The 22540-nt window shown below is 37.7% G+C and overlaps 1 protein-coding gene across 1 annotated transcript; it reads right to left on the bottom strand.

Moving 5' to 3' along the window:
• Positions 1–1346: 1346 nt before the first annotated feature.
• Positions 1347–15609, bottom strand: LOC121429261 (complement factor B-like). Its single transcript, XM_041626241.1, has 16 exons — positions 15416–15609; positions 14486–14683; positions 12750–12929; positions 12313–12522; positions 11114–11196; positions 10398–10512; positions 9771–9983; positions 7916–8092; positions 7275–7519; positions 6790–6931; positions 6477–6587; positions 5350–5562; positions 4662–4786; positions 3914–4019; positions 2695–2895; positions 1347–2063 (listed from the first exon to the last, which is right to left on the bottom strand). Exons 1-16 carry the CDS (start codon positions 15471–15473, stop codon positions 1669–1671), a joined length of 2772 nt encoding a protein of 923 aa, XP_041482175.1. The 5' UTR covers positions 15474–15609; the 3' UTR covers positions 1347–1668.
• Between the last annotated feature and the right edge of the window lie 6931 nt (positions 15610–22540).

Below are 22540 nucleotides of genomic sequence, written 5' to 3'. Positions count from 1 at the left end.
TGGTTTTCGTTAAAGTCATAATATTACACATGCATTATTAACGATAGTTGATAAGATTGCCAGCGGAATCGACAAGTTTCAACATACTCCTTGGGGCGTTCCTGGGCTTAATTCTATTCTATTTGCTGACGATTCTATTATTTTTTTCTCCCATAAGGATCCACGCCATTTGCTTGCCACTATTAATCACGAACTGGTACATGTTTCTGAATGGATCAAAGCCAATAAAATATCACTTAAATTGTCTTATTGTAAAAATAAAGCTGTCATGTAGTCTACTTAACACTTCAGTCTTATAAAGACTACCCTACCCCATTTGGCATAAAGAGGAGGGGCTCATGGGACCATGGATCTCAAACAATTTCATGGCCAAGAAAAATGGAGAAAAAAAGAAAAGGAAATAATTTAGGGTGGAATATGATATCATTTTATAAAATGTTTTATTAAAATCTATAGCAAAATCAGATTTTTAGTATCCAAAAGATCTAACAATCGTTTCACTCACAGCTTTTTATAAAATTAATTTTTCCCATACACTGTACAGTCCATCAAACTTGTTGCCTTTTATGTCACTGACCCCCCCCCTCCCTCTAAATAACAACAAAAAATGAAAGAAAACGGCCAGCCCCCCCACCACCATTAATACCGATCCACACCCATTCATCATAGACCAATCCGGGAGGCCCCTTCCTATGGTGAAAACGGGGGCTTTAGAATAGAGGAAAAAGGGAAGAAGAGGAGAAATAACCAAAGTAGATGAAGACCCCCCCCCAAAAAAAAATAAAGAAATAAATAATAATAATAAAATAAAAATAAATGAAATAAAATAAAAGATAACAAATAAAAGAAAATAAATAAATAAAATGATATAAAATAAAATAAATAAAAATAGTGTCCTTGGCATTCATTTTTAAATCAGTATATTATCAAAAATATTCGCGCTCGCCTTATATATATTTACATATTTTTTTTTGGTGGGGGTAAGGATATTCATATACAAAGTTCTGATAATCTAAAATAATGCTTGAATTTCAATTTATTTAAAAAATGAAGAACTTTTGTACATGTACATTCTAGCTATCGAAGTTAATTAACGTTTTTCGACGATCGGCCATGCGATTGCTACGGCACATTTGTCATGTTTGTTAAATGAAGTGATGGTGATACAAACTTTTTTTTTCATAGAGAGAGAATTTTGTTATTTCTTAACCAATTTCTGTGATTGAGGTATCAAATTTAAAAGCAGATGGGAACATTTTTAGGCATGTGATTTTCTTTTTGAAATTCTAATACCCCTCCACAAGAGACCTTTCAAGATCCTTTCTTCAAATTGTTTTGCCCACTCATGCGTGAATGAGGAATCATCTAATCTTTTTATTATGTGTTAATGTACATGTACTTAAAATTATATTTATTATGCTTTGTTTACATATGTTTTGAATGGAGATGTGAATATAAATTCAATTAAAAAATCAAATTTTATATATACATGTATATACATATCGAGATTAACTGCCATTGTCTGGAATCTGTTCCTGTAATTATAAGTAGATAAAGAAATGTATTCGCTTTTACACCAAGAGTTGAAGTGACACACTTATCAAGACAAAACACAAACAGATCACGGTCGGATCTTTGCACCTTCCATTTCAAAGAAAACAAAAACTATCACTGATTCTCTTGAATTGTCTTTTCCACCCAGTCAACAAAGTTAGGGAGCCTTGTGTAGGCGCCGAAGGTGTTGTCCAGTCCACATCCAATGCCGTAACTCACGATGCCGATCTGCCTGTAGATACTGTTTCGACTCACGACCACAGGACCTCCAGAGTCCACCTTGCAGGAATCCTTCCCTCGGCCAGTTCCTGCGCAGAACTCGGTGGTAGTGTTGACAGGGACACCATAGCTCTGCATCGCTGTTCGACAGGCCATTGGTGAAATCAAGGGCAGGCTGACTTCCTGGAGATCCTTCGTCGGGACGATGCGGTCCCAGTTGTTTTCGAGGATTTCAGTGTGACCCCAGCCAGTGACAGTGGCTACTCTCTGGACATCCAAGTACCAGTTGGCTGTTCAAGAAAGGAATACAGAAAACGAAATGAAGACTTCTCGTTTCATTGGTATTATGCTCTAATTCTCTTACCCTTTTCCCTTAATTCGTGATTTATCCTGGCTGTTCTTTATTAACAATTCCATGAGTCTTAAAAATCGAGTATTTGTGAAACTTATTTTTTCAATAAAATTAGTTCCCAACACAATACACAACAGTGACTCCTCTTGCATTTAAGTTAGGCCTATTTGTGATAATTAGCTGGAGGCCTACATCTTATTTTTTTGTAAAGTGCGTATATCTGAAGAGAATGATATAAGAACTTGGCCCATTATTACAATACACGATTTAACATTAAAGGACTGGAAACAATATCACCCTATTGTAATAAAATTTAATGAGCACAACGTTGAAATTTCATTAAAATTTGACTTAAAAATAAAAGAGTAAATGGGGATATGATATCACCAACATACGCTCAATGTAGTCGTGACGACACACTGATTAAATGTTTTGCTGAAATTATGCAGAACTTTGAAATGTCATAATTTGTTATCCCTTGTCCAAGTCTTTTGAAAGTTTCATTGTTTTGCTTGATTTTGATTGAGTATATCCCTAACAAAAAGACATAAAGAACAATATCATCGTACCTTTAAATCGATTTGTTATAGAACTCGGAGGAAGACAGACGGTTCGCACGTATGGGTTGAGTTCTGCCTCTCGATCCAACCGGAGCAGAGCGATGTCGTTATGATGGGCAAGTCGTTCGACAGTGTAATTCGGATGCATGATGAGTTTTTCGACATCAAACTTCTGGGCTCTCGCTTGGTCGCCGTATCTATCCGTTAGCCCTACCGATTGAACCCAAGACAACACTGACAAATTTAGTCTTGAAGACTTTCCAATGCTATTATGGCTTTGGATCATAAGGAAACCTTGTCATATATTTTATCCGAGAAAAGAGGTTTTATCCGAGTGTTACCATAGAAAATGTGCTTAAAAAAGGGTCTTCAAGCTCGTCAAGGGGGGGGGGGGGCAAAATAGGTATTCAAGCTCGTCGGGGGGGGGGGGGCAGGGATATGTCTTTTACATGGGTTGTGACTCGTCAGGGGCGGCAGACTACCCCCTCTGCCCCCCCTATAGGTACGCTAGTGGTAGGCCTATTTGTTAAAAGGCCTAACATGTCTTTATGAAACGAAACACAGGGGAGCATTTCATGAAAGGACTTGTTGGACGTTTATCCAACAAGTCTTGTTTTATCCGACAGTTTCCAAAGAACAATGCTTCTCAACCAATCAAAATCAAGGGAAGTTGTCAGATGAAAATGTTGATGAAACGCTCCCCTGAGCTAAACTATTTAATTTTCTTTATTTTTTTTTAATAAATCTGCCTTGATACTTCTTTTGTCATACATTTATTGATTTTATTTTTGTTGTTGTTGTGGGGCAACGGTCCAAGTCCTAGCTCTCCTGAACGCCAGTGTCTGTATGCTATACGGGGACCAGAACACAAGCAGGTCAATAAAAGGTCTCTATCACTATTGACGGCGGAAGCCAAAAAAATTAGGGGGTCCACCTGAAATTTTGGGATGGACACAGGTAAAAAATTTGACAGGGAAAAAAAAGAAAGGTCAACCAAAATATTGGGGGGGGGGCACCACAAAAATTTTAGGGGGGTCCACTTGAATTTAGGGGGGACACAGGAAAAAAAACAAGCAAAAAAAAATCCCCTCCCCCCCGTTTCCGCAGCCTATGTCTATCACCAAAGCACGGAATTCCCTAGCGACCAGACTCTCTTTCGCAATATACCGCCTTTTATTTTGTAGGCATGATATTTTCAAAAGAATATCCTTTGAAAATGCCAACATACCTAGGTAAACTGCAGTAGTATCCTTGGTAAGTGAGAACAGACCACGAAAGCAGTGAGCTGCTGTCAGAACCCAATTCTTCCTGATCAAAGAGCCACCACAATGTATCTGGTGTAAGATCATTCAAAATGTTTCGAATTGTCAAATACAGTATTGCCAAGTCGAATCTGAACAAGAATCACCAAAAAGACTAGTAAAACTCGCTCATAAAATGTTCTTTTTAATTAAATTGCCTTTGGGGGGATTCTGTATTTTTCACCGGTAGATTATTTGTTCGTCACCGTGGGTATCTGAAAATCAACAAATTCCTAAAATTGTTGACAGGGACAACCAAACACCAATACTAGTCAGGCACACGCGAAATACGACTATATATGCTATAGTTTGAACAAAAAGATGAAATGTGGAGAAATCCATTTTCTTTTATGTCATTGTAATTCATCTTACACAATCATAAAGTTCAATTTCATTTGCTGCGGATAAAAAAAAGCACACCTTCATTATTACAGTACAGGGTTTTTTGTACTGATGGGGCTGAAAGCCGTACACAGGGGCCCGTCTCATATTTTTTTTCCCTTTTTTGTAAAACTACTATGATGACCACGGAAACTTTGATTGTCATTGGCTGCTGCACTGTGTTACCATGGTAACTGTCACGACTTGTAAGTCTTTATCATACGTATGTAGATCACTTTAGACCATTAGATCTTTATAAAAAAAATATAAGCTTGCTAATCTCTTCAAACTTACATCATTTTCTGTCGTTTTATAGAGAGCAGCCTGCCAAGGCCAGGCCCCCGACTTAGCTTTGACCCCGCCCACAATTCGAGATGCCCCGCCGACATCAGTTCCAGATCTGCCACACTCGTCATAGGCTGTAAATGTATAATATTTATGGTCTTGGCCCCGTTGCATAAAGGTTTCCCATTATGATAAGCTGGTCATCCAATGGTAACTTGCATGAAATCCTCAATTCTGATTGGCTGTTGATCATCGTTACCATGGTAGTTACCGTTGGATGGCAAGGTTACCATAATGGCAACTTTTATGTAACGGGCCCCTGAACATGAACAAGTCAATGATAAACGTGATTTTCCATGCTGCTGTCCGTCCAACTAGGCACTGGCGTGTAAATATGTTATCAATCTTTTTTTGGGGGGGGGCGAAGTACAGTGCCCCCCCAAAAAAAATGATAACGGGTGAACGGACTTAAAGGGAAAGGAAAAGAGGTAAATATATTATGTTACAGATAAATGTCACTATTGTGAAGTCTATACATTAGATTATCCTTTTGAAAAGGTTCTAATTTCGGCTCGCTCGCTTCACTTGCTTCAACGACTTAAAAAAGAGTACGTCATGCTCAAATGGTTTACCGCTCTTTTATTTTTAGGGGGGGCGGGGTGCACTCCATGCCGATAAAATTTACTCTATTACTTACATCTGTTGGAATTTGTGATGACATCTATTGCCTCATCGAGCTCAACATAATCCGAGAGATAAAAGACGTGTTCGTTGACAGGCAGAGATGCGATTTCGGCAAGTGCTTTCTTATCCGTTTTATGACTAATTCCTATGCAGTGTATCTTCATGTCGAAGTCATGTTTAAGGGTAAGAGCGTGTTGCGATGGCGCACCACCAACATTACTAAATCCTTGATGAACAAAAGAAAAGAGAAAACAAGGAAAATTGGAAGACATGAAAAGAGGGAGACAGAAAGAACAAAATGGTATTACATCATACCAAAAGTACGAACGAAAGGTCGGAAAATAGAAAAAAACAAACGCTTAAAAAGAAACATAGAAAATAGACAAGATTTATAAGGGTGTGACAGTGATCATAATCCGTATTTCAAAAGTTTTCGGGGAAACGGGTGAATTATTGAAAAGATATATTAGCGGTGGAATGGAACTTTACAACTTTTTCACAATGTTTTTTTTTATTTAAGAGCACGATTTTTTTCAAATTCGAATAGGTGGATTGATACATGTTTTATGTGGACCATCAGCATTATGATTATTGGGGAAATTTTCTTTAAAACTTCTGCATTCACAAATCTATAGAACAATCTTCTTAGAAAAAACCTCGAAAATGATGTCACACTCAGACCAACAAACGTCTCCGTACCAATCGACAATGATCGATGGTTTCTCGAAATAACAGGATACCTTTGATCATGGACGTTATTTGTTGGTGCGAGTCGTGTGGCTGCGGCAACATCCGGGTGTTTTTCACACCGCGATGCAGAAACGCTTCCGAGAACATAGAACATTTATTGCTAAATGCCCTTCATGACAAAGAGAAACCGAGAAGTCTTTGTCGAACATTGGTGAATCAAAAGTGCAGTTTCGTTCGTCCTGGACTCTGGACAAACGACATAATTGCAATTTTTCGTCATATCCGAAAATTAGGACTATAATATACTGCTGGTCAGCCTTCGACAAAGGCCTCCCAGCTGTTCATTGTCATTTGACTTGTATTTTCAATACATTTTCCATGTTCTTGAATTCATTCTGCATCGCGAAGCGAAAACTTCCCAGTATCTTTTGCTTATATCCATGTGCTCACCATCAGTGATGATGAAGAGAACCTTTCGGGTGTTGGGTGCCGTGGTATGGAGAGTTTCAGCCAACATGAACGCGATGTCCGCAAGAGCTGCAGGTAAGTTTGTCCCTTCATCTTTTGGAACAGAAAGGGGAAATAATTGATTAAATGATCGAACCAACTGATGAAAAATAATGATGATTAAACTGTATGATGATATGAGTAATGACATACTCAATATCTCTGTCATACAAATTAATTTCTTTATCAATGTTGGGAAATGGACAACAAATGAGAAATATTGGCTAAAGAAATAGTCACACTTTCCCGCACTCACTTTTGTAGTGTATGAGGGCATTGATGGCTGACGTCACCTCTTCTGCCGATCCGTATTGGTTGACGTTGAAAGCCTTGGTAGATGTTGACGAATAGAACACGGCTCCGACTCGGGTTCCGTCAGGAGATATGTTCACGCCCAGCTGTATATAAAAGTTGAACTCAACATAGACTTTGGAAGAAAATTTGGTCGAGCGAAAGAGTTATGACTTCATCGTTTATCATCTACTTTTATCTCAACACTACATTCGGTCACGTAATGAGCCAACAATCTTGGGGGCGAACATGGAGCAAGCGAGCAAAAATGTTGAACCTCTCAATACGAAAAACTAAATTTGTGAGAACCTTTCATAATACATCTTTTGAAATAATAATTATATATCATGGTTTGATCACTCTTCCCTCTTTCTTGTCTCCTATTTTTCTTGGTGGTGGAACGTTTGGATCTTTATGAAGCCCCTAATTGCTATATACGTCCTTGCCTACCTTGTTCACAAGAAGCTTTGCAAACCTTTTGCCCCTCTCAAAGTTCGGAAGACCAACACTTTTCGATGCATCAAAGGCAAAATAGATATCCAGGGCAGATGAGCTGGATAGATCGATGTCCCGCTTTCTGCGACTATCAGGGTCCGAAGAAGTGTTATTATTAAGTCCTCCGTCGATGGATATTTCGTCAAACGTCTTTCCGAGACCATTTGTCACTCGACTGAATTCGTCAAACTCATCACGACCTTGAGAAGAAAAACGGATGAAGTAATGCATAAGTCACATGACTTTAAGTGAAGCAATACCTAAATTGTCGTAAAATCAAGTGCTTTGGTTCATTACACAAAGTAAGGGGGTAACATGTTGTCACTCGGGCATAATTTGATATCCCCACATCTAATAAAGATGATGGCTGGTAAATACATTCTTATGGAGGTCAAGCACTGTTTATTCCTAGGTTATGTAGGTGAGGACCCTAATGTGGACTGGATCATATTTGGCACAACAGTCTCCTCACCGAAACATACACACTCCGACCGATGCGTAACTCCAGTTTTTTGCCATGTATTAAAGAGAACTAATAGACAATTATACTGGGTTGACATCCCCGAACCCTACGGTTTGCACTGATCACATCTTACCCATACACCTTGGCATCTCTCCGGTCCATTCTCCAGAAAACGTGCACATCCTCTCTTGCGAACCAACCATGTCATACCCTCGGTAACATCGAAAAGAAACGTTGGTGTTTACTCTGTACTGCGGGGTTTGGACTTTAAATCCATGTACAGGGTTTCCAAGGGCTGGACAGTGGTAATCTATTATGATTAAAAAAGTACTGTTAATATCCCACAAAACTCTGCCAATGACCTTGCTAGATCCTCATCAGGATGCGTGATGCGTACGCGAAGCGCGAACTACTTTTTTTATATTCTAATCTGAAAAACAGACATTTTGAGCACGATTTTAAATAGTTGTGTATGTCAATCTTGCTTGCTGATTTCTGTGTAACATTACAATCTTATTTATTTTTGCACATGCAGAATTATTAGGGGGGCAAAACGACATGTTTGCCCCCCCAATATTTTCATTGGTGGGACGATTGCCACCCTGCCCCTCCCCCCCCCCCCGATCGACGCTTCTGATCCTCATAACCTACTTGCCATCGATTGTTAATACGACTCGGGTTTAAATGTTGCTAAAACAAACTTTACCTTGGAGAGAACCATTCGTCATGTCCGTTGGTATAGTTTTTATTAATATTTTATTATTAACTTCTATGGAACTGACCCTGGTGTTACTTTTTTTCTCAATTAGTTTTCTAAACGAACAAAGTCACCATATTCATATTAATCCCGTTGTATTCTGTAATCTTCTGCTATCTTCTGATCCTTTTTTCTGATCTTTGAACAAAATCCCCCAAACGATTCGAATTTGGATTCCATGAATACTGATACATCTCGATTTATTTGGCCAACTTATTTGGCCACCAAACAAATAATAACTTTGTCTATGAAATGTTCTAAATAGTGTTTCCTGAGAGTTTTCAGAATAAACTGACTAAATTTTTATAGCTCTGACAAGTTCAGTGAAATTCTCGGTGTTGATTGGCTAGGAAACACTGGTCTAAAGCAGTTACTACCATAGCTATCAGAGATAACAATGGAGTAAGTGCTGACACCCGTCTTGAAGCACACCTATGATGATCTCACAGGCTAGGCCAGGTTCTCGACTTCTCGGTTTAGGTTCTCATGGTTTTTGCTAATCATATGACTCTTCTGTATGTATACCGTGTGAGTAAAAAAAATACACCTCACAAATACCTAATTTAAGGAAAAAATATGTCATGAACCTATATTTATTATATATGGACTGTGAGTGTAAATTCCCCAAATAATTTGATACCATAGTTATGTTGTATGTGTTAACGCTTGGATGGTCAGGAGGTATTCTTTACGGTGATGTAAATTTTGATTTGCGCCAGAGTACTGCATGACTTCAATGAATGTGTCAATGTTGTCATAATCCTACAAGGGTTGCATTAAACTCCATTTCAAAACTCTTTTTCAGTAAATTACATTATAATTGTTCAATAAACACTTTTACTATCAAGTTACTTTTTACTTCTCAAGTTATTTTCATTGCAAATATATTTACTAACTCATGTAGATTTTTTACATCATTGGCATCTGGTGTTCATTCATTACAGTCATGCCTTACTTTGGGGCAAGACTGCAAAGAATATGAACCGATTTTCCAAGCGTGAAGACATACCACATTAATATGGTATCAAATCATTTGGGAGAAAATATTCTTTCCAGCCATATATTATGATAATGCGTTCATGGCATTTTTCTTTCTTAAATTTTGGATTTTTAAGCTGTCAATTTTTTTTACTTAAGGCGCAATTATTGATCAAATAATAACAATATTTCCCCAGACCTTCAACAACAACAAAAAAACTCTTAGAGATCAAGATGACCTTAGTGAAATTACCTTCACTGTTGCATGACGTCAAAGTGCCGCTCCAGTGACCATCAGATTGACATACCCTCTCACTTGAACCCAGAAGCTCTAGATGTGAAGGGCATCTGAGACTCATTACTGTCCCTACTGGCCAAGAATTAGTGGCCCCTCGTCCATCATTCGGTGAGAAAGATATTGTTCCTCTGTCAAGGTGATTGCGGCCTGGATCAGGACACCTTGCCTCTACAGATGCAGAAGATGAATCACAGGCATTGGGATCAATCATTTCAATTCGAATTGATTTTATGCCTAATATTCATGATATTTCCAATAATATTAATCTCAAAATTCCGCTATCGCGCAAGCCTAATGTGTGAGCTCCCGATATATTTTTCAGGTAAAATTCTCGCATGTAAAAAAAATGTCCAGACGGCTAAATATTGAAAAAGTGTGGTAAAATTGGATCTTTAAAAATACATTCAGTTAATTCACAATATGTTTGGTATTTTTCGGAGTCAGGGATCTCGACCCCCCCCCCCCCCCCCCCAATCCCGCAAAAATTGTATGTGACACAACTCTACAACAATAACGAAAAAAACCACAACCATTTCAAAATGATATCAATTCTTTACAAGCATAGGTTAATATATTACAAACCTTTGCAGGTTGGTACATTATCGGACCATACTCCATTAGGGCCACCATCACTCTGACAAACCTGCCAGCTAATTCCATCAACAAGGTAGCCTTCGTTACATTCATATTGCACCATCTGTTGATGTAAAAAGTGTATATATTTGTTTGATATAAATGATTTAGATAACAAGGTAATCTTTGTGATTATTTATCATGTTATGTATTGTTTTTTTTTTGTATACCAACTGCCGGAATATGATTTCTTATGCCAATGTATATCTTAATATCTAATTAAGATGGGAAACACATAGATCTACGCGGGAGATGTACATGTCTGACCGTAAGGTTATTTCCTTTCTACTTTGAAATACCACATTCCTAAAGTATATATTCAAGGTATTTTGTCTACAAGTCAACAATTTTGATTTGGCAGTAGTGACAGTATTCCTTTTACCTCTTCATCTTGTCTGGTTTTGACTCCCTCTTTTATTGTAGAATCATAGTGCAATAGGTTAAGCGCGGATCTGGCGGAATATTCTGGCATCATTAATATTCTTCTCCTTTTTAAGGCAATAAATTGTGTCAATATTTGTTTCAGGGTACATTATTTCAAACGCATTATAGAATTAATCTTTTCTTACAATCATGCCATTTGTGACTCAAATACAATCATTTCATTATTTTGAGTTTGATTTCTTTCTGCCACAATACAGTCGTATACGAACCTAACAACTTACCTCTCCAACATAGTAGGTCCTATTTTCAATGTTGTGTGCACCATTCATTGTAGGAGCTAGGGATGGTGGAGTACAGGTGATCCCTGCAAACAAGGAAACATATAATGGAACAGGGTGGTGTTAGGAAGAGTAAACCAATTAAAGTACTTGACCACCCCATCTCCCAAAAAGTAAAATTGTGGCCTCTAAACATAACATTTTAACATAATATTTTCAAATATTAAAATCAATGAATTTTATTGGACGGTTTCTCTTTGCTCTACATGACCGTCACCCTTCTTCTTTAGATAATATTATTCTGAGACTGAGACAAAAAGCCCACTTTATTTAAAAATTTAATAATATATAGGCGTATGAGATAAATTAATCCATGACAAAAACTCAGAAGGGCTTTCCTCCCTCTGTCTAGCACACAAACCCACAACCTCACACACCCTCACAATACTGCCTTATGAAGACCACACTCGGACGCACCAACTCACACACACACACACACGCAAATCCAACGGCAAGTAATCCGTTCACCCAGGTTCACCCTCACCCACATGCACACCCACGCGCAAATGCACTCTCTCGTTTACACACCCACATGAACCACACGCTACCACCCTCGGTAATACAACAAACACCCACTCTCTCTTCTGCGCGCACACACACACACCCTCGTTTTAGTTCAAATACAATCTCCCCCTACACACACACCCACACACACACCCGCACACACACACATCAGTAGATGATTAAAGTTATTCATTCACATTCAGATTACCATTTCGTACTTTTCCCTGTCCAACAAATCAACCGGTTTTTTAATGTATAGAGACATAATCCATCAATACATATTCGTGTGTGTGCGTCAGGGTGAGGGTGTGTGTGCGTATACACATAAATTGAGTGGTTGATCGATTTCAATTTGTTTTGCCGCCAAACCATCAAAACGTCAACACATTTGGGTAGGATAACTTTCTATAGAAAAATGATAATATAGGAATTTCTATAAAAGATAATTACCATAAAAAGAGGGGAAGAAAATGTAATTTAAGTACAAGAAGCATACGATGAATTTAAAGAGACAAAATATATTAGGTCTACATCCTCCGAATCTCAAGTCAAAAACTTGTATTTCACTTTCTCTTAGATTTTTCTTAGTTATTTCGTTTTATTCTGTTTTTATGCAGGCGAAGAGAAAAGAACCTTACTATTGCATTCTGGTAAATCAGCATCTGCAATCCATATGCCATTCTGGCACGTGATTGTGACGTCAGCGGTTAAGTAGTATCCTGGTTGACAGGCATAGTTGAACAATGTGTGTTCTGTGTAGAGATCACCGTGTTTGACTCCAGAGTCATCGTCAAGAGTCAATGCTAGCATCCCGGATAGTTCACCGGGGTCACGGCATGAAGGAGGGCCTGCGGAATGCAATAGAATCATATATATTTTACATGAGAATCGGAACAAGGGTGGCCCCCAGGATGTTCTGATGTTAGATATTAGGGGGCAAGCCGACCTTTATTGGTGGTCCCCCCCCCCCCCTCTCTCTCTATATATAAATTAAATAATCTGGGCACGAATTACAACATGAATTGACAATGCACCCTTTCCCAAGTATTGACGATTTGGAATATAAGATACATACCAAAACAGTGCGGGACATCTCCCCGCCATCTTCCAGTAGCCCCGTCGCAGACTACAGTCCGTCTTCCATGAAGCTCGTACCCTGGGTTGCAACGATACACGGCAATACTTCGTGCAGACCTTCCGCGCATGCGCACATATCCGTTGATGAGACTCGGTGGTGGAGAACACACTATGGGTGCTGGTGTGCATGGAGGGGGGGGGGGGGTGAATAAATTCATATGATCAATTATATTCATCAAATAGTCTAATATGTTATTCTTAATATATGAACGAAATAAACGCATATGAATGAGCGGAGCATTGTGGCCCAGTGGATAAGTCTCCGGACTTTGAAACAGAGGGTCGTGGGTTCGAATACCAGTAATCCCAGCAATTTCCTTCGGCAAGAAACGTATCCACATTGTGCTGCACTCGACCCAGGTGAGGTGAATGGGTACGCGGTAGGATTTATTTCTTGAACGCTTTAGCGCCTATCAATATGGCGGCTTGGCTACAGCCGGGTTAATAATATGATACCAAGTATCAAAGCGCAGTTGAATATAATAGTAACTGCGCTATATAAATGGACATATTATTATTATTATTATTATGAATGAATTAATGTCCTACGCTTTTAGGACAGTAGGACACATAGGCTACACGATCCTTATCATTTCCCATTTCAAACTATTAACTTCCGCATAAAGGTTCAACATTGTGAAAAACAAGGGCCGCGGAAGCGTGGGGGCGCTGGGGAGGGGGACTAGCCCTCCCCCACCTATTTTTCCAAAACCATGTACGAAAACGTAAAATGACCAGTGAATATGATATGACTGTGATTTTTTTACATGCATGGTCAGCCCCTTCCCTCCCCCCCCCCCACATTGAAAACCGTTCCGCGGCCCCTGAAATATAATATTGCAGCATTATCTAACTGCAATATGTGTGAGGGTGTGTGTGTGGTTGCGTGCGTGCGTGTGAGTGTATCACAATGTTGAACCATTAACAAAGCTTTGTTCTAAATGTAGAATGGCACAAAATACTTTCATTCGTTGCATGGTTCAATGTAAAATTTTGAATTTCATATAATTATGAGCAAACCTACCACTGAAATTACTAGTCTTCAAGTTCGAATTTTTGCGAAGAGGAAAACAAGTTAACAAACAAAATCATTGCACGTATAGGGCAATAATTTGCTTTAATGTTGGCCTCCTTACATTTATCATTTCTCCTCAGATCGTTTATCTGTTTATTTGATTCTAAATGAGATATTGAACAGATTCAACAGAAAAGAAAAACGGGATGAGAATGTCGAAAGAAGAAGTAGAAGAAGAAGTAGAAGATGAAGAAGAGAAGTAGAGGAAGAAGAAGAAGGAGGAGAAGAAGAAGAAGAAGAAGTAGAAGATGAAGAATAGAAGTAGAGGAAGGAAGGAAGAAGAAGGAGGAGGAGAAGAAGGAGAAGAAGAAGAAAAGAAGAAAAAGAAGAAAAAAAGAAGAAGATGATGAAGAAGAAATAGAAGATGAAGAAGAGAAGTAGAGGAATGACGAAGAAGGAGATGGAGGAGAAGAAGAAGAAAAGAAGAAAAAGAATATGATGAAGAAGAAATAGAAGATGAAGAAGAGAAGTAGAGGAAGGACGAAGAAGGAGGACGAGGAGAAGAAGAAGAAGCAGAAGAAGGAAATCAAGAAGGAGGAGAAGGAGAAAATAACGACTTAGTAACCCTGCACTGAAATTGTGAACAACAACTAAATTACCATGGCAGTATGGATAATCACTCCACTTTCCATTGTTTTGGCAGATAATGAACTCATCTCCGACGAGCGAAGAGCCAGGCTCACAAACCACACGAATGACGTAGTTCCAAGGAAGATGCGTTGATCCGTAGTCATCACCATCTTGATATTCATAACGCCCATTCCGTAAATGTCTCGGACGGCGGCAGCTAGTACCCTCTAAAATCATTTGAGTAAAAAGATTTGGTAAAATAAAACCGGGGGGGGGGCATGCGCGTTTGTTGAGTACTAGTAATGTATTATCCAATATAAAGTACCATTGGTAGTTATTGAAATTAATTTCTTTGCGTTGTTCTTACCCGAACAAACATATCATCCTGGGAGAAACGCATTGTCTCACATTGTTTTCAGTGTGTTCAGTTTTACACAGTATTCACACTGTTAAATCAAAGCATTTTAACAGTAGGCTGTACGACATATAATCTTCAAATAGTACACAATGTGAACACACTGTGAAGGCTCATATTATAATGTTGTGCACAGTGTGGCACTTTCTTCACACTGTAAGATTTTAGCACTTAAATTGGTGTGAAATAAAAATTCATATTATCCACATTAATTGTTCACATTATCATACTTTGTGACATTGTATCATTTTTATCAGAGAAGTCAAGAAATACGATATCCCACAAGTGGAACCATTATTGTTTATTTCGGTTAGGTGCCTCACCCCCTCTTATCCCCCTCCCAGTGTTAGAATATTTTAGAAAAGTGGTTCAGATTCATTATCGAGAGTACCTGGCCTTGAACTCCATATTAAGCCTAACTCCTTCGATAACATCTAATACCCTGAAAGAAATTACAAGCATTAGATAGGTATCACCGTGGACCTACGACAACCCTACGAATAATTTGTGAAACCGATCCCTCGCTTTCCCCTCATAGCCTCACCTGCACTGGAAGAAAGGTTTCCCAAGATGGCGACAACGATGATCGCTATAAACTTCATTTCTGAATATATTTCACGTCGCCGATCACGATATTACCCTCCTTGCCAAAGAGACTCCAGCTGCACAATATAGGCCTATCCGAAATACCAACAAACCGAATTTAGGTCATAATATACTCTCTCCTATACGGAGGTCAATGTAAGCAAGTATACCTTGGTCACATTTGTTCTACGGCGAGTCGAAAACAGCCGTTTTGACATTTTTTTTTTGTACCAGCTACATATAGGTGGTTTGAACAAAAATGAATAAAACGACTGTTTTCGACTCGCCGTACGGCCGCCGTAGAGCAAATGTGACCAAGGTATTAATAACACGCGCTATGTATATTTTCCTGTAATTCCTTGTATTTTTTGTTCATGCAGTGCGACTCTTCTAACGGAAATGTTTGAAATGTCATTACGTCAGTGTTCTGATGAAAACAGAAATATAAAAGATAGCACTTACTAATTCAGTACGTGTTTTAATTTCAAGTTTGTCACATCACATGCGAGCACCATATTCATATGTAATATAAATTCTGAAAAATCACATTTTCCCGGGAAATTTAAGATTTTATGATCAGTCTATTAATATGTCCTCAGATACATTATGTCGCACTCGTACACGGGTCTGTGATAGGGAAAAAACTTTCAGCCATCATGAAACATGCAAAATGTGGGGGTTTTATTACTAATAAATGATATAAGACTTATGGTCGCAGGCACACTAAAGTAAAAACTATGGAACTCAATAACTCTAGAATTCTTTAATAGATGTTCGTTTAACATTTACTATTTTGAGTAATGAGCAGTTGTCATGGAAATGTCACGGAACAACGATTTGAAAAAAAAAACGATTTATGGGGGCGTCGAATGGGGGGGGGGGCAAACGATTCTAGTTAGGGCCCCGTCATTTTATTGCAAAGTCCTACTAACAAGAATAAAATACAAACTATGTATATTATATAAAGTGAAAGAAAAACACTCCCAAAAAGTGAAGTGGGTAGTTCGGATAGATATACACTTGAGAGAAAATGAGAGAATTAGTGAATGGCAGACCTGCCCCTGCCCCGGCTAAGACGAAAAGGAGGAGTCAAATTAATTCATGTTGAAATGCTCATATAGAAACGACACCTACGTTCACAGCAAAAACTGTGGTGTTAACCGGTGTACATAGAGGACCACACCAGTTATTTTACACCGGTGTTAAATTGGTGGTGTTAGTTTTACACCTATAGGTGTTATTACAACACCTTTGGTTGTTACATTTACACTCTTTGGTGTTATGTTCAATCTCTAGGGTGTTATTTTAACACCTCAGGGTGCGGTCCTCTATTAACACCAATTGGTGCCAGTTTTAACACCACAGTTTTTACAGTGTTCTTTGTACCATATCAAAACTTCAAACAAATAGATTGGGGCGATGTTTCAAAGAAACATCCTGAGACATGTTTAGCCGGGGCATATTCCCAACGCACGTTTTCGGTCATTTTTGACCCGCGTTCCTCTGTCATTTTGAAAGGAGAAGTTCAAGCAGATAAGTTGATTTTGATTCCGAGCTGGTGGTAAATCTACACCAGAGGTTTTGCTGTGTATGATAATCCCCTTTAAGATGACTATAACACGACGCGGAAGCCCACACCAAGTTCTTGTTGCTCAAGGGACTCGTATAGGTCTTCCATGAAATATGAACGTTTATTCGTGGTATCACGTCTGGAAGGTCACAGGCGCGGATTCCAGATATTTCTGAAAAAGGGGATAACCTTTTTCCCAAATATTGAGTTCACCACTCAAAAAATGAAGAGCGTTTGATCTCCAGGGGAAAAAAGTGCCCCCAAAGTTCATCATGCATTTTGGGTTCTTCTCGTTTCTTTCTACTTCTGGATCCACGCCTAAAGGTCGTATGCTATGTAGGGAGACGGGGGACATATGTACCCCTCGCGCATTTTTATTTATTGGGGATCACCCCCCTGTAATTCAAAGCACAATTTTGTTTTTAAGTCAAACTACTAGACCAATACACCCAAATAAAATAAATAATACAAAAATCATTCGGTGATTTTCATTGACAACTGCTATGAGCTAAAAAGGCAATGCATCATTGACTCAAAACTCAGTAGTCGGTGAAAATACTGGAAAGATGCTTAATGGAACACGTTCCTAATAATGTAGAACCTACACAAGATACCGTTCAACGGGATTTAGAATCAATCATTTGAGTAAAGAGGAAAGAATCTAGTTTAAACACACTTCCACAGCATCCTGTTTATATTCCTGTTAACAATTTAACATACTGATCTTTCGAACTTTTAAGAACGCACAAACAATAAATGGGTTTTCCCCCCAAAAGGCCTGGAAAGTGTTTTTCCCTTGCATGAGCTTGTATGAGATTTCCTCCGTTCAAAGTTAACTCTGGTTGTTAAAAAGAAAAACAAAATACGTAGGAATTTTTGTTTGTTAAATTTTAGCACTTTTTTTAGGAATCAGTTATATGCACGTCATCATGAATATTCATTAGGTGGGCTGATGATGTCATGTCCCCAATTCGATTTCCTGTTTATGTTCTTTCATGAAATCATAATTATTTCATATATCCATACAGTTGTGTATGATATGATCTTATCTTATCTTCTCATTATAGACAATATGAGTTCATATGATATTATATATACAATGTAATAAGTGGGGACATTGGCGGCGGAAGCCAACAAATTTAAGGGGGTTCACCTGAATTTTTTGGATTGACACAGGAAAAAAAAGATAAAGACCACCAACCGATTTTTTAGCGGGGAACACAACAATTTTAGGGGGTCCACCTGAATTTGTCAAGCAAAAAAAAAAGAAAAAGGTTATCAACAAAAAAAATTAGGGCCCCCCCCCCCGCTTCTGCCGTCTATGAGTGGGGGTGAGACAGCATCATTTTGCTCAATGCATATTTCATGAAGACATGCATAAAAATGTTTCTTCGAAATAATGCAAAGCTTTAACAAATCATGACGTTATTACTTTCCGATTCTGATCTTATTTCTTATTGTTTGCATTGTCTGATTTCAATTTCCTTTTAATGATGCCACTTTCAGCCAGGAGTAATATGAATTGAATAAAAACACAAAGAAAGAAATCAAAGTTGTGAAGACACTTTCAAGATATCTGTGACTGAACGTGTTTCACTCGTCTCTTCATTCTTCACTTTTTCAATATTGAATTTCAACTGCTTTTTTCGGGCAACATTTCACATTAAATCATGTAAACAGATCAAATTTTTAAAAGTCAACTCATTTGATTTCAACCAAATGCTCTAAAAAAAAGTTGTTGCCATAAAAAATAAACCCTCGAACACTTGCGATCTCCTTCCGTCCGGGTGAATGCCTTGTAATTATTTTCCCAGCAAAGGCATATGTATTAAAATTAGATTGTAATTTTATCAATGATATCATTCACTTGTTCCCACTTAGTTGTGCAATATTTCCCACAACCAGATAATAAGAAGAACCCATGCTCCGTTCCACTTTTTGGTTATCATTAGCCATGTTAGCGGTTCTGCAAACTAGATTGATCCAAATCTTGGTTGCCGCGCGAGGGATTGTACATAGTTAAAGGACAAGTCCACCCCAACGAAAATTTGATTTAAATAAAAAGAGAAAAATCCAACAAGCATTACACTGAAAATTTCATCAAAATAGGATGTAAAATAAGAAAGTTATGACATTTTAAAGTTTCGCTTCATTTCACAAAACAGTTTATGCACATCCAGGTCAGTATGCTAATGAGGGAACTGACGACATCACTCACTCACTATTTCTTTTGTATTTTATTATATGAAATGTTAAAAAAATTCTAATTTTCTCCTTATTGTCCTGTGAAACAAAGTTTTATTTCTTCCTGAACTTGTTAAATTATGATTGCTTAACATTTTATGGTTCAGTCAAGTTGGCCCTTATTGTCAATTCTTCAAAAATTGAAATAATGTATAATTCGAACAATTAAAAAACAAAAGAAATAGTGAGAGAGGGACATCATCGATTCTCTCGTCTGCATGTGACTTAATTGTGCACATAACTATTTTGTGAAAAAATAAGCGAAACTTTAAAATGTTTTAACTTTCTGATTTTACATCCGATTTTGATGAAATTTTCAGAATTATACTTGTCTCACTTTTCTCTTTTGATTCACATCAACATTTTTATGAGGTGGACTTGACCTTTAAACAGTTTCTTGCGCCAATAATATAGTTCCCGTAAAGTGCTGCTCTATTATGGGAATCAACACTGATCTTTCATTATGTTCAGAAAAATGATTTGACTATATGCATACTTTATTTTAATTATTATTTTGTTTTGTTTTTTGTTATGTAAGGAAAATTCACCCTGACATTTATCTGGTTTATCGAACGCAGAAAACATTAAAATGTATCGAGTAAAGTTTGACGATTATTTGACGTGACACGCAAGTATATATTTCTAAACACAGAAAGATTATCTTTCAACACAACATCCGTTATTCTGGCCCGAAAATATGGAATGATCTTCCGGACTACATAAGAAAATCCTTGTCAGCAACTAGCTTAAAATTTAAGATTAAAAAAAATGATTTTATCATCCTATGCTTGAATATCCTAATACCTTATATTCCTTTTGATCTTAAGTACATATGAATAATGTGCAAATGTTGATGCATTATTATTATTTTTTTATCTATCCCTCTCTCCATCATACATTGTTGTACGCTGTATTTGCTCGGTACTCGGTAACTCTTGCCCGCCTTCCTGCTCACTTCTCAGACCTTCTCTCGTTTTCTTTCTACTTCTCTTCTCTTTCCTAGCCCTTCTTATCTTTGTATTGTATTTTGTGTATTTATATATTTATTTGTCCACAGGCGTATCCCGCCATAAGCATGTGCTTCTGGGGACCTACGCCTTTCTCTGTACACATAAGTTGTATATATTTATATTCTCTATGGAAATTGATTTCATGTGAATTCTTGTTAACAAAAATGAAGTAATTTTGTAAAATGGAGGAAAATAAAAGTTTATTTGAAATGAAATGAAATATAGCTGGCCCAATATAGCTCTCATACTTTTGATCATGCGCAGATAGTGGTTTAAAGCACCAACTTTGATGTCTTGATTATTCATATATTCTTTTGAATTGTGGTTTTCATTTACATCCACAAAAAAATGCGTCCACGAACTACTGGTATTTCACAGCTTGCCAAGTACATTGTGCAACTTGCTATGATATGCATTCAAAGTAGGAATGCAACAAATACCTTCATGAAGTGTTAATTGGTGTGTTATTCTAGTCACTTGCAGGGGTCTATCAATTTCTTCATCCTGCTATGTAAGGCAACCTTAGTAATATCTTGCTTAGAAATCTGCCTATCATAATGAAAGAAATGGAAGGTCATTTGACCAATATTGTCCACGAAGTAACCCACGAACTGGTCTAAAATTCCATAAATTCCCCAAACTGTTTGGCTTTGGGCTGACACTATGCAAACACCACTCACTTTTAAAACCAACATCAGTATATAGTTATAATTGATGTTGTTTCATGACGGTTTTCTAGATACCGGGCTCATGTAACACCACAGTTTTGCTGTGACATTATTATAAAATGCATATAAAAAAAAAGAGAAATGAAAAAAATCGATAAATCAAAGGGTTTTATTGTTTTAATTTTCAGGAATCCATGACGGAAGCATCTGGGTTTCTAGATTTCAGATATCCGTCTAAAAAAAAAGACTCGAATTCCCAAAGAAGACGAAAAACAAAATAAGAGATTTCATTGGTATCTTTGCGCGTCTGCCTAAAGTGGGCCAAATATTTTCCAAATTATTACTTACTTAGCATGAAACGGAAATAATGTGGTTACAATCCTCCTACGGATGTTGGACTATATGTTTCAGAAATATGAAGAAAGTAATCATCTTTGGACAAACATCCGGGTCTTTACTGAGAACTCCAGTTTCTCATCTAGAACCTCAACCTGGGAACGGTGATGAAAGTATACACGAGCGTACCGGGGGGGGGGGGGGAAATTGCCCCCTGATGAGTCACAACCCATGCAAAGGACGTATCCCTGCCCCCCTGACGAGTCAAAACTGATCCCTGACGAGCCACAAATGGCCCCCTGCTTTGAACCTGAAGACTTTTTTTTTTATTGCTTGTCGATTTTTTTTCTGGTGCGAAATGTACCTTACTTTTGGTTGAAGACCTTTTTTGTGCTTGTCTAATTTTTGGGCGGACGACTTTGCCCCCCATGGAAAATCCTAGATACGCCACTGAAAGTATACTTACTTGATGGTTTAGTGAAACGAAGAGTACCGCCGTGTGTTTTAATGAGCAATCTTTGATAGGTCATGTGATCAATTTCTCGCCAATCGGGCAGCACTGATTTAAGTATGAATGAAAGTCAGATAATAATATACAACCCCTTAGAAGAATTTGCATTAAACGCTATATCAATGTTGCATATATTATAGTGATGAAAAAATTATCAATTTTCGTTAACGGACCAGTCCCAAAACTCTTTGATTTAGTTATAACAAACTCTCATACACCACATTGGTTGTCTTTTTGATGTCATATATTAAAGGAAATATCTTACGCCAACTTTTGTTATTGTGAGAGGACTGTCACACCTCGGGCCTCTGGGTTATACCATTATACTGTTTTTTACCATCTTGACCTAATCCTATTTTTACACCATGAATTGCCATTATTTTGTCAACAACGCATAGCTATCACTTGATATCAAGTAGTGAGTTTTCAAGATGATTCATAAAAGGATGCGAGTACAAATTAAAAAAAAAAAATTTTTTATCAGAAAACTCAAATTTTGTGATAGATTTTAAAACAATATTTAGAAACTAATATCATATTTCACCATTCTCTCTTTACTTTTCTTTCCTTATTCTTTTTTTTCTTCTTCTTAAAAAAATGGGGGGGGGCAAGTGTCCCCAAGCCCCCATCCCATTTGTACGCCGCTGTTTTTCCTGATATCAAAGAATAGCATTAAATTTAAAAACTTGCTAGTCATACTTACATTCGTCGGCATGTCCGCTGGCTAAAACTTCATAGTGTGACA

This window comes from Lytechinus variegatus, chromosome 15, assembly GCF_018143015.1.
Source record: "Lytechinus variegatus isolate NC3 chromosome 15, Lvar_3.0, whole genome shotgun sequence".
Classification (NCBI taxonomy): domain Eukaryota; kingdom Metazoa; phylum Echinodermata; class Echinoidea; order Temnopleuroida; family Toxopneustidae; genus Lytechinus; species Lytechinus variegatus.
Note: the sequence above shows the minus strand (reverse complement) of the source record. Positions and strands in the feature narration are given on the sequence as shown.

What these genes read in the sequence shown, in the direction of transcription:
- LOC121429261 (XM_041626241.1), bottom strand. Translation starts at nt 15,473, where the DNA reads ATGAAGTTTATAGCGATCATCGTTGTCGCCATCTTGGGAAACCTTTCT. An exon ending in CAAAGCTTCTTGTGAACAAG is followed by an intron (nt 6,932 to 7,274) that starts GTAGGCAAGGAC and finishes TTTTATATACAG; the next exon opens with CTGGGCGTGAACATATCTCC. An exon ending in TATAACAAATCGATTTAAAG is followed by an intron (nt 2,064 to 2,694) that starts GTACGATGATAT and finishes TTTCTTGAACAG; the next exon opens with CCAACTGGTACTTGGATGTC.